This window comes from Propithecus coquereli, unplaced genomic scaffold (genome assembly GCF_000956105.1).
Source record: "Propithecus coquereli isolate 6110/MARCELLA unplaced genomic scaffold, Pcoq_1.0 Scaffold95, whole genome shotgun sequence".
Lineage (NCBI taxonomy): Eukaryota > Metazoa > Chordata > Mammalia > Primates > Indriidae > Propithecus > Propithecus coquereli.
Window position 1 is genome coordinate 2,376,620 of NW_012155840.1, and position 13,525 is coordinate 2,390,144.

General features: G+C 38.9%; 1 protein-coding gene across 1 annotated transcript in view; it reads right to left on the minus strand.

The window, feature by feature from the left end:
• FREM1 (FRAS1 related extracellular matrix 1) overlaps positions 1 to 13,525 on the minus strand; it is a 117,814-nt gene that overhangs the window by 50,959 nt on the left and 53,330 nt on the right. The window contains exons 20-21 of the mRNA XM_012665022.1: positions 5,847 to 5,991; positions 1,900 to 2,041 (exon numbers count right to left, since the gene is read on the minus strand). Of these exons, the coding sequence (XP_012520476.1) occupies positions 1,900 to 2,041; positions 5,847 to 5,991 (287 nt within the window). The remainder of the gene's footprint in view (positions 1 to 1,899; positions 2,042 to 5,846; positions 5,992 to 13,525) is intronic.

Genomic DNA, 13,525 nt, shown 5'->3' on the forward strand with positions numbered 1-13,525 from the left:
AGTTCCCAAGCCACCCAAATGTGTGAGCTTTCACTGCATTTCTGCTTCATTACTCTTTGAAATGAAATAAGGACACAGCTGTACCTCAATTTAAATCAGTGATTGCTCTTCACTCTGATTCTCTATGGTGCCTACAGTCTATGGCAGACAACCAAGCTGTTCCACACAGAAAGAATCCTCGCTGCTTTTCTAGGACTGTGCCTACATTGACTAAAAGTTAAGCATTCCGTCAAGTAATCACATTGGGGATGGCTGGTGGTTGTGGTTGCTAGTCTTAATCCACCATTCAAATAGACATTTTGACTGATTTCTCAATGGACCTTCTCAAGTGACTGATCTATAACTTGTGTTGGGCTAATCTCTGGGCATCATGCGCACAGTCTAAATCAGACTGAAATTTTGCTATTCCAGGACTAACATGAAACAAGGAGGTATTATCAGACCACAAAGCAAGCTATTGGAAGAGTTAGCAGTAAAGTCCAGTTGATCTTACCCCTGGTATCCCTTAATGTTTCCATGCTTATTTGCTTTCCATTAAAATAAGTAATTTCTACAACATACACAAATCCAGGAATGTTAATTTATTACATCATACAGTTTATTGAATTCAAATGTGGCAATTGCTAAAATCTGACAGATGTTCGTAGGTGGGATGACCCCCCCACATAAAGTTTCCTCCATGCTTACTTTTTGGTTCAAGACTTTGCCCATCCACGCCTTAACATGAGGGCTACGGTGTCGCAAGGGGAAGTAAGATTACAGAATAAGGGCACGAGCCTTTCCACTTTGAAGTGCATCTCAGGCAGACTACAGAACAATGTGTATGTCATTTGCTGAGTAATCTGTCTCCCTGGTGAAAAGGTAAGGATTGTCCCTGCTCAGGGAGGAAAATGAGAATTGGGAGAAAAACAAGAAAGCTCCTCACTGCAGTGGAGCATTGAGAAGGCAGGAGGTGATAATACTCAGATAATGTCTCTTTTTTTTTTTTTGAGACAGAGTGTCACTTTGTTGCCTGGGCTAGAGTGAGTGCTGTGGTGTCAGCCTCATTCACAGCAACCTCAAACTCCTGGGCTCAAGCGATCCTCCTGCCTCAGACTCCGGACCGAGTAGCTGGGACTACAGGCACGAGCCACCATGCCTGGCTAATTTTTTTTTTTCTATTTTTAGTTGACTGGCTAATTTTTTTTTCTGTTTTTAGTAGGGTCTCGCACTTGCTCAGGCTGGTCTCAAACTTTTGACCTCAAGCCATCTTCCCACCTCAGCCTCCCAGAGTGCTAGGATTACAGGCGTGAGCCACTGCTCCCGGCCTCAGATAATGTCTTAACAGGAACCATTACAGGCAGAAGGAGCTAGACATAGCCCCTCCAAATTTCCCTAGGCCTGACTATCATGAAAGAATAATCAAATTGTCCCTGAGAATGATCTAGAACTTAGCTGAGAGAGAGGGAGAGAGAGAGAGAGGAAGAGAGAGAGAGAGAGAGAGAGAACAGAGAGAGGTAGATTGTAGACCTGAAGGAGTTTCATGGTTGAGATGATGGATGCTAAAGATGAATGTTACATGGATCCCAAGTCAAAACTCTGGCAGGAATGAAGATATCTCAAAGATGCTAGATTCTACTCAGAAACCAGACAATTTGTTTTATTCTTCCTTCAGAATTTAGGGACAGTCTCTATAGGGAGGGAGCAATGAAGAACCTTACTATTGGTTCAATTTACCCCAAGTTGACTAAGAAAATTTGAACAGCATGAGTTGACCTGGGCTGGGAAAATTAAATTTTCTACTTCTGGGCAAAAATATGGCTGTTAGAGAATAAATTCAATTATAGAAACATGTATATTGAGAAAAATTTATACCTACTACATTAAGTTTTGAAAAATAAAGGTAAAAAGGCCACTAACCTTAAGTTGAAGTTGCCCATTTTGGGGAAGCCTTTCAAATAAATAGTAAATCTTCTCCCTGGGTGAGTCTTCATCGATGGCTGAAAGAATAGCACTAGAAATAATACGAGTTTCACCCATATTCACTGCAATTTCAGCCTTCCTGTGAAAAGGAAAATGCCTGCGTTGATACGAAAATAGAAGGTACCACTTTGGCAGGGACAATTATATTGACTGCCACAGTTCCCAACCTTCGACAATTAAGGAATGCTCTTCAGTGTCCTAAGTACTGAAGATGATTAGTCAGACACATGAAATAGGCTCTCCTTCCAGTTTACACAATGAGTCAGCAACAGTGAATACGGTATGAGGTAATCAGATATTTCTAATTACTTACATGTATAGAACTTAATAGTTTTATAAGTCATAATTTATTTTGCAAAATGATTTTGTTTCCAGTATTTCATTTGACACTCACAACAACAGCTTCATGAAGTAAGTGGGCCAGTTACAGTCGTTCTGATTTTACAGACAGAAACTTACCTGAAGAGATTCAGTGACTTATCTACAGGTTTCAGTAACTCCTTATCATATAATACTCTGAGTTTGGTGATCTCTAGGCAATCTCTGGCCCTCTAAGTCACTCTTCCTCTCCCAAATAATGTTCTGGGCACTGTGTGTTTTAGATTCATCTTTTCCCAGTGCTTCAGCTGCCCGCTCAGCTCCTGGCACCTACAACAGTGGGCTGAAGCGGCAGCGCCTCGACTACAGCCACTGCTGCTGTGGGTTTTGCACGTCCTCTCTGGGCTGCTGCTCTCACAGCCTATATGGCCATTTCCTCTGTTCTCACCAAAAGGAGGGAGGGATTTCTTTCCACCTGTGTTTCTAGCTCTCAGGTGCGGTCATCACACATGGCTTAACTCTATTCAACTTGACAGCTTTTTCTGAGAAAAACTGGGATATCTGAATTTCTTGGGATTCTTGTAAGGGACATTTGAGTACCAGCAATAGGCATCAACAGTCTTCCACTCCTTTGCTGAGACACCAAAGACTAAACACCTCAGTTCCAACCACTTTTACCCAAGGTGAGTTTCTTGCTGCCCAGGACTGACATCTTCCCTAGTAGTGGGAGGTGACTTCTGTTGACCTCTTTACTGAAGAATATTCATGCCATTATTCAAGAAAGCTAACGAACTCACTGGGTAAGGGTTTATGGAGATTAGTGGTGCCATTAATAGAAAGATTAATCAAAACAGGAAGCCAATATGATGAAGATAAGGAGTTTTATAGGAAAAAAGTCCCAGAATTTTATGTAAGAGAAGTCAAGAGAGGACAAAGTGTGTCATAATCTGGGTGACCCTAAAAAGGACCCTGGGACAAGGACAGTGGTGCAGGTAATTTATTTGGGAAGTGATCCCAGGAAGCAGGAGAGAGGGCGTAGGTGAGAAAGAGAAGGAGAAAAAGACAACGAAGCATGTTTTACTGCTTTTGGCCATTGGGGCTCAATCCTAGGGGCATCTTTCGAGGAAGTGTGTAAAATGTGACTCAAACTGTGCTTCTGATGGAGGAAGCTGGGGCATTTATCTTATCCACTGGCTCCCAAGGTTAAGTGCTTTCCCCAGAGTGCTCTCTGCGGTGCCCGGACATGGGCTGAATGAAAGTCCTGAGGGAGAAGGGGGACGATGCCCTGTGGGCACCCGAGGTGGGGCACCGAGAGTGTGCATGGCATATCCCACCACAACCACGACTGACTCAGAGACGGGCTGAGGGCTGGGACCCAGGGAACACAAAGTATCTACTGCAGCACCTAAATGCTGTAACCAGATGCTCTAATGGGGTCCAGTGAGATGAGAAGAGTCATTTGATTTGGTGGGAACGCCACGGGTAACTTTTAAAGGAGCACCTTTAATAAAGTGGAGGAGAATGGAGAGAGTGGGAAGAAATGGAAGAAGCAGCACCAGCTACTTTTCCAAAAAGTTTGGCAGCGAAATGAATTGGAGACTGGTTTGTTTTTGTATTTTTAGAATCGGGATACCTGCTTGCAATAATGATAATAACTAACATTTATGAGCATTTACCATGTAGTAGCCAGCCTTTCAAGTACTTTCACATATTTTAATTCATTTTTATCCTTGAAACCACCCTATGAAAGGGATATTATTATTATCCCCACTTATGGAGAGGTTAACAAAGAGGAAAGAGAGGTTAAGTAATATGTTCAAGGTCACAATGCTGGTTGTGGCTGAACTGAGTCAATGAGACTCCAGCATCTGCTCTCTTAACCACTAATATTGTCCTGTGTCTTGTTAACAGAAGGAATGAAAAGGGAGAGACTGAAGATGCAGGAGGGGAAAAATAGTGGAGCACTGTCTGGGAGGAGGCAAGAGGCGACATACCTGAGGACACATACGGAAGAGGAAAGGGAATGTTACTTCTTCTCCACAGGGGAGAAGGAAGGAACGGAAGAAAAGGGAGGGATTTTGCAGCAGTGTTGAAGGAGATTTTCCTTCAAAAATTTGGTGGTCTTGTAGCTGAAGCCATTTCAGGGAGTTTAGTCATAAAAACACGGCCTTCGGAGTGAGCAGAGTTGAGTGAGGCCTGGGGTCAGCTATTTCACCTCTCTGGTCTCAATTTTTCTCAGTGAGGATGATAGTACCTACTTCCCACAATTTTGGTGAGGATTTAATGAAATAATATATGTGGCAGAATCTAATCTAGTGTCTGTCGCATAATAAATACTTAATAAATGTCAGTTTTCAGCCCTGCCCCTCCCTCTTAAAGTGAGATAATCAGAAAAGAGGTACTATAATACTGCGATAGTCTTCATATTTTCATATTTATAAATCAAGGTCACACCAAACCAACATTGCAGCTGGGGAATAGAAAATAGAAATTTCTAGTTAATACTTTCAGCCAAACTGATGTCTATGATGAAATCTCCAAAAACTATCATCTGTATTTCCCATAATGTATTTTAAGTACCTTACCAGTGGCCCACAGGAAACAGAGGGAGAGGTGGCAGATAGAGAGGGACTTGTTTAAGGCCCTCTTTTCTGCAGAGTGGAAGAGACTTTGGGGGTTTATATGCTTTCGGTAAATTGTTCACTTCCTGATAAAAACCCAGACTGTCTACAAGATGCCTCTTGCTGCTGTACCATTGAATAAAGAGGTAGTGTCGTCAAGGAAATACAAGAACCAGATGCTTTTCTACCACTAGCAATAGAGAAATGTTGGTCCCCTGAAGCTTTGTAGTTTGTGTAGACTCTGTACAGTTCTGTACAGCTGCCAGTGCTAAAAGAAATGGCTGGAGCTATAGAAATTAACTGATGGAGACTCTGTACCCTATGGCTGAACTCTGAGCAGCTGCAGAGAAAGAGACAGAAAGTTTACAATCAATAACATCAGCTCAGAAGTTTAGAAAGTGATCATTTTGACATGAGGTGGCAGGGGGTGTTGATCTGTATGGAACAGCATACATAGTAGAGGACTGGTATACAAAAAGTACCAAGATAATGAAAGAAGTGAGTTGATATATTTCCCTTAGTCATTCTTAGTTAAAAGTTTGACCAAATCCATTGTAAGGACTGTTTGCAGTTAGTATTATTATACTTTAGTTGCATCTATATATTAACTGCACCCCGGTGTGTATGTGCAGGAATGTGTGTGTGTATATGCATGTGTTTAAATATTTAGTAGACTATTAATTCCATATTGTATGTTGTCATTTTTTACAAATAATGAGAACTTTAAGAAGAAAATCAGTAATTAATGGGCTAATTGTTAAGGATAAATTATATTAACATTTGCACTAAAGGTTCCAAGCACCTGAGTGGAAGGGACCAGTTGTGATAGACGGGAACTATCGAAGACTTGCTTCCTTGGGAGACACACACTACACTTACACCTAGTATTCCAGACTTCATAGAATTTCATAGAAATATGAAAGGGATTCTTTTCAGGTAGCTTACTTGGTCAGCATTGGTTTCTCATCATTAACTGGAGTGACCTCCACTGAAATGGTTTTAAGTATCTTATGTTTCCCATCTGACAACTGGATTGTAAAGTCATCAGCAAGGTTCTCTGAGTCATCATGCACATATGTCAACCTCATTTCTGGAAGAAGAGAAAAAGAGAGAGAAAGTAAATCTTCCGTATGAACCAACCTAACACATATCACAGATAATGTTTTAATTTTCAAGGCATTGGTATTAGCAAGAGCTCATTAATCAGTACAGTAGAGTAAAATTAAACTTGTTTTATGAAGTAAAAGAGTGCCCTCTTAGTCCACTAAAGGTTTCTTTATTTAATAATTTCAATATTTGATAAGGGCCTTATTTAAAATCAATGAAGAAAGGGTATATTATTTAATAAACTATGTAAGAACAAAAGTGTCAGAGTGTTTAAATGAAACTGAGAAAATTAATTACTTAGGGAAAATTATAAAGTTAGATCCCTACCTCGAGTCAATCACCAAAATAAATTTTAAATAGATCAAAACTTAAATATAAAACATGTAACTTTTAAAAAACCTATATAACATGTGTATGGAGATGCAAGAGACCCAGAATGGCCAAAACAGTCTTGAAAAATAACAAAATTGGAGGCCTTACATTTCCCATTTTCAAAACTTACTACAAAGCTACAGAAATACTAAGAGATGTATACCAAGAATTTTATAAAATATGTTTATTGACATGTAACCATTAATACCAAGAAATGGAAAACTATTTGGATATTTAAAAATAGGGTACAGTTGTATAAAATTACAGCAGAGTAAGTCCATATAATGAAACACCATAGTTATCAAAACTAGATTTTCAATGAATATTTTTAAACTAAAAAGATGAATATAATAATTAATGAGAAAAAACAGATTACAGAATATGGTAGTAGTTTTATAAGTTCTATATATTTGTGTGCGGGCATGTTTATGAGAATACACCAAAGTTTTGTTAAATGTAGCCATAAATGAATCAAAAATATATTAGAGGAGGTTGTTGCATAGGGGAGCATGTTTTTGGCTCTTGGCAGTGGAGCAAAATTCCTGAAGACAATTTATTCTTCAAAAATCCTTGGATTCTCTATTTCTGCTCTTAAAACACAAATTGGGGGACAAGATGGCAGACTAGAAGCAGCAGGTGCATGCTGTTCTCAAGGAGAGGATCAAAAGTTGAAGATGGATGACTATCTACAGATGGGCCTTTTTGGAGAGAGCACTGTGGATCACTGGAGTGGGATGGGGAATGGGGGACATTCAGAGTGAAGGAGAAGGAGACAGAATGATCCACTTAGCAAGATTAGAAGGTACCTGGGGGAGGGAAGGGCAGAAGGAGAAAGCCTTGAGGCTCCATGCTCCCCCCAGAGACATGGCAGCCAGAGCTGTGAGGGAACCCGTACCATTATTGCAGACCTCTGGACTGATCATGGAGCTGCTTGGAGTCTGTACAGTGATACCGCACCAGAGAGTGGGCACAGCAGGAACCTGGTGGCTTCTGTTCCTGGGTTGCCGCAACAGACACCATTCTGAGCTCTCGATTTTAGAGTGCCTGGTCTACACAGAGCTTGGCTTTGCTACAGCTGCCTCTGCATTGCCCCAGCAATGCCATGAAGGGAGCAGGAAGAATGGACACTCTTGTGTACCCCATGACTGGGAGCTGAGCACCCCTTCCCCTCACTGGAATTTTGAGCAGAACAGGCACCACTGACACCACCTGAGAAATCCAATGGTGACTGCCTTGGCAGGACCTGGGCAAGGGGAGAGCCCCAGCCATGCAATGAACCAGCCCTGAGTCCCCGCCCCCATGACTCCCACTCACTTCCTGGTGGGAACTGCCCCCACAGGTTAAGCTCCTCCAGGGATCCACTAGCTGCGAGTCACTATCACACTTTGACCCAAGTGGAGGGAACACCCACAACCCTGACACCCATGACTACTGCCTAAATAGCCTTGCTCAGCTGCCACTGCAGGGAGACATAGGCAGAACAATCTCCCAAAATGCCAGCCTATGTATACAGGGACTTGCCCAGCCCCCCACCTGAGTTTCCAATAGCACCCTGGGGAACAACCCGCCATGCCACACAAAGATCATCCAGCACTGGCTTGAATTATGACAATCACAAGGGTATGAAACAACACATAACAGCTGAATTACAGGCTCTCAGTACATCTGCCCCTTTCCTGCTGGGTCAGTCTTCTGGAGTAGGTCACAAAAGTGCCATCTAGGAACCTCTCCTTACTAAGTAGGAGAGATCCCAGCAAAGGGGAACAGGTGCACTGCAGACCTATCTGTCCTGAGCTGAGAGAAGAGGTTTCAGATGAGAAGAAATCAGCAAAAGAATTCTGGCAACATGAAAAAACAAGCTAGTTTGACACCCCCAAAGTATCACAATAGATCTACAGTATGGATCCCAACCAAAATGGAATTGCTGAAATGTCAGGAATGAAATTCAGAATATGGACGGCACATAAGATGAATGGGATTGAAGAGAAAGTTGAAAACCAACAAAAAGAAGCCAAAAAAATATTTCAGGACATGAATGAAAAAAATGAAAAAGTCACAAAAGACATAGGCAACATAAGAAAGGCTATAACAAAACTTAAAGAAATGAAAGAGTCATTTAGGGAATTCAAAATACAGCAGAAAGCTTCAAAACAGGCTAGATCAAGCAGAAGAAAGAATCTCAGAGCTTGAAGATAAGGATTTCAAACTAACCCGGTCAGTCAAGGATGCAGAAAAAAGAATAAAGAAGAATGAACAATAACTCAGAGAAATATGGTACAATCCTGCAAAACTGTTTCATAAATGAAGGAGAAATAAAGTCTTTCCCAGACAAGGAAACATTAAGGGAATTTGTCACTACTAGACCTGCCCTACAGGAAATACTCAAAACTAAATTATATGTAGAACAGCATAATAGATATCCACCAGTGTAAAAACACCCCAAAGTTTACTTATTTTATAAACTTGTGCTTATAAAACAATAGCACAAGAGGGAAAACAAAACAAGAAGGTATCATCCAACATGATGAACTGAAGAGTATCCCACATATCAACACTAACACTGAATGTGAACCACCTTAATGCCCCACTTAAAACACACAGACTGGCTGAATGGATGAAAAAAACAAAACCCTTAAAAATGCCATCTCCAAGAAATATACCTAACTCACAAGGACTTGCATAGACTAAAGGTAAAGGGGTGGAAAAAAATAGTCCTTGAAAATAGAAACCAACAGCAAGCAGGTATAGCCATTCTCATATCAGATAAAATAGACTTGAAACCAACAATGGTAAAAAATGGCAAAGATGGTCATTACATAATGGTAAAGGGAACAATTCAACAAGAAGACATAATAACAATCATAAATACATATGTTCCTAACACAGAAACTCCCAGATTCATAAAGAAATTTCTACTAGATATATGCACAGAAATAAAAAATAGCATCATAATTTCCATGGACTTCAATACCCCACAGACAGAACTGGATAGATCACAGAAGCAGAAAATCAATAAAGCAACACTGGACTTAAATGGGACTCTAGAACAAATGAACCTAATAGACATTTACAGAACATTCTACCCCCAAACTATTGAATATACATTCTTCTCATCAGCACATGGTACGTTTTCCAAACTGATCATATCTTAGACCACAAAACAAGTCTCAGCAAATTCAAAATCATACCATGTATCTTCTCAGACCACAGTGGAATAAAACTAGAAATCTATTCCAAGAGAAACACTCAAATCTATACAAAGTCATGGAAATTAAACAACCTGCTGCTGGATGATCCTTAGGTCAATGATTCAATTAAGATGGAAATCTTGAACTGAATGACAAAAGGACACAAGATTTCAAAATCTATGGGATGCAGCAAAGGCAGTCCTAAGTGGAAAGATCATAGCCTTAAATGCCTACATTAAAAAGGCAGAAAGATCACATACTAACAACCTAATGTCACATCTCAGGGAACTAGAAAAAGGTGAGCAAACCAAACCAAAAGCCAACAGAAGAAAAAATATAACAAAGCTCAGAGCAGAACTAAACAAAATGGAAACCCAAAAAGCAATATAAGGGGTCAATAAAACAAAAAATTGGTTCTTTGAAAAGATAAACAAAATCAATATATCACTAGCCAGATTAACCAGAAATAGAAGAGAAAGGACTCATATAGGCTCAATCAGAAATGAAAAAGGAAATATTACAACAGATACTACAGAAATATCAAGTATGAATACTACCAAACCTTCTATGTACACAAACTAGAAAATGTAGAAGAAATGAATAAATTCCTGGAAACACACACCTCCCAAGCCCGAATCAGCAAGAAATAGAAATCCTGAATAGACCAATAATGAACAGTGAGATTGAAGCAGTAATTGAAAAAAATCTCCCACACAGATTCACAGCCAAATTCTACCAGACCTACAAAGAACTGGTACCTATTCTACAGAAATGATTCCATAACATTAAAAAGGAGGGAATCCTCCCTAACTCATTCTATTAAGCCTGTATCATCTTGATGCCAAAGCCAGAAAAGGACACAACAAAAAAAGAAAACTACAGACCAATATCCCTTATGAACATAGATGCAAAGTCATCAACAAAATACTAGTAAACCAAATTCGACAGTTTATCAAAAAGATAATTCACCATGATCAAGTGGGTTTCATCCCAGGGATGCAAGGATGGTTCAACATACATAAATCAATAAACATGATTCACCAAAGAAGCAACAACAAAGACCATATGATCATCTCAATAGATGTAGAAAAAGCATTTGATAAAATCCAGCGCCTTTTCATGAGGAAAAGCCTCAACAAAATAGGCATAGAAGGAACATACTTCAAAAGTATAAAAGCTGTATATGACAAACCCACAGCTAACATTATACTGAATGGGGAAAAGTTGAAAGCATCCCCCTAAGACCTAGAACAAGACAAAGGTGCCCATTGTTACCACTTCTGTTCAACATATTAATAGGACTGGAAGTCCTAGCCAGGGCAATCAGGCAAGAGAAAGAAATAAAGGGTATCCAAATTGGAAAGATGAGGTTAAACTATCCCTGTTTGCTGACAATATGACCTTATATCTAGAAAACCCTAAAGACTCCACTAAAAGACTCCTAGAATTGATAAATAAATTCAGCACTGTCTCAAGTTTCAAAATCAGTGTGCACAAACCAGTAGCTTTTCTACATTCTAATAACAGTCAAGCTAAGAGTCAAATTAAGGACTCAATACCATTTAAAATAGCTACAAAGAAAATAAAATACCTGAGAATATACTTAACCAAGCAGGTGAAAGGTCTCTACAAGGAGAACTATAAAACATTGATCAAAGAAATCACAGATGACACAAATGGAAAAATATCCCATGCTCATGGATTGGTAGAATCATCCTTACGATGTCCACATTATCCACTGTGATTTACAGATTCTACACAATCCCCTTCAAAATACCAACATTACATTTAACAAATCTAGAAAAAATAATTCTAAGCTTCATTTGGAACCAAAAAGGAGCCCAAATAGCCAAAGTAATCTTAAGCAAAAAGAACAAGTCCAGAGCATCATATTATCTGACTTCAAATTATACTACAAGGCTATAGTAACCAAAACAGCATGGTATTGGTATAAAAGTAGAGACATAGACCAAACGAACAGAACAGAGAACGCAGAAATAGAACCATCTCCCTACTGCCAATTGATCTTTGGCAAAACAGACATACACTGAGGAAAGGAAGTCTTATTCAATAAATGGTGCTGGGAAAACTGGAGAACCACAAACAGAACAATGAAACAGGACCCCATCTCTCACCATATACAAAAATTAATTCAAGATGAATAAAAGACTTAAATATAAGGCACGAAGCCATAAAAATTCTATAAGAAAATGTAGGAAAAACTCTTCCATACATTGGCCTAGGCAAAGAATTTATGACTTATATCTCAAAGGCAAATGTGGCAATAACTAAAATAAATAAATCAGACTTAATTAAATTAAAAAGCTTATGCACAACTAAGGAAACAATCAACAGAGTAAATAGACAACCTACAGAGTGGGAGAAAATATTCGTAAACTATACATCCAATAAAGGGCTAATATCCAGAATCTACAAAGAACTCAAACAAATTAGCAAGAAAAAACAAACAACCCCATTAAAAAATGAGCAAATGACATGAAAATAAGTTTTCCAAAAGAAGATAGACAAATGGCCAACACATATATGAAAAAATGCTAAATATCACTAATCATCAGGGAAATGCAAATTAAAACCACAATGAGATACCACCTTACCCTTATCAAATGGCCACTATTAAAAAGTCAAAAAATAACAGATGCTGGCGGGGATGCAGAGAGAAAGGCACATTCATACACTCTTGGTGGGACTGCAAATTAGTACAACCTCTCTGGAAAATAGTATGGAGATTCCTCAAAGAAATAAATGTAGACTTACCATTCAATCCATCAATCCCACTGCTGGATTTCTACCCAAAGGAAAAGAAGTAATTATATCAAAAAGACACCACACTCAAATGTTTATCACAGCACAATTCGCAACTGCAAAGATGTGGAATCAACCTAAGTGCCCACCAATTCATGAGTGGATAGAGAAAATGGGGTATTTGTATACCATGGAGTACTACTCAGCCATAAAAAGGAATGAAATAATGTCTTTGGCAGCAGCTTGGATGGAACTGCAGACCATTATCCTAAGTGAAGTATTTCAGGAATGGAAAAACAAACACCGCATGTACTCAGTAATAATTGGGAACTAAATGATGAGCACATAACAGCACAAAGATATGTAAAGGACATTGGAAACTAAGAATGTTGGAAAATGGAAGAAGGGGTGAGAGGTAAAAACTTACTTAGCAGGTACAATGAACAGTGTCCTGGTGATGGGCACACTAAAAACCCTGACTTAAGCATTATACAATGTATCCACGTAACAAAAACATTTGTACTCTCTTAATATTTGAAATGAAAATAAAATAAAATAATAAACGTAAGTAATAAAGTAGAGGCGAATATCTAATCTCTGAAAATGTCACCAAATACTAACCAAAATATTAGTTTATTTGAATGATTTTTTTCTTCAAAATGACTGAATATTCCAAACTTTACAATATGAGCGTATAATACCTATTTAACCCGATAATAACAAGTAAATGTTATTTTTTAAAATTGGCTTTCTTGAAGGTAAAATTTGAATTATTATTTTTTTCTTGGTCTTAAATTTGGACAAAGACATACTTTTAACAATATATTCTATCATTTGCAGCACATGGTTATTGATTTGGCGATATCATCATTTACACTCAATTTATTTCTTTGCAATTGATGAAAATTGAGAAATACACAAATTAGCTTTTCAAATTTAAATGTGAGATGACATTATGCAACTATTGCAAAATGAACTTTAGATCAGAGAGCTACCACTCTAGTTGGGGAAACAAATAACTAAAATACAGTTGGAAAAATGGTGAACAAGGGCTAAGACGAAGCAAGAACAGAGAACAGAGTTTGAGTGGGCTCCAAGGGGGAGGTTAACAGAAAGCTGCACTCTGAAGGCGCAGTCTTGGCTAGCCCCTTGACGGAGGGGGAAGGACCTTCCAGGCTGGGAAAACAAAACACA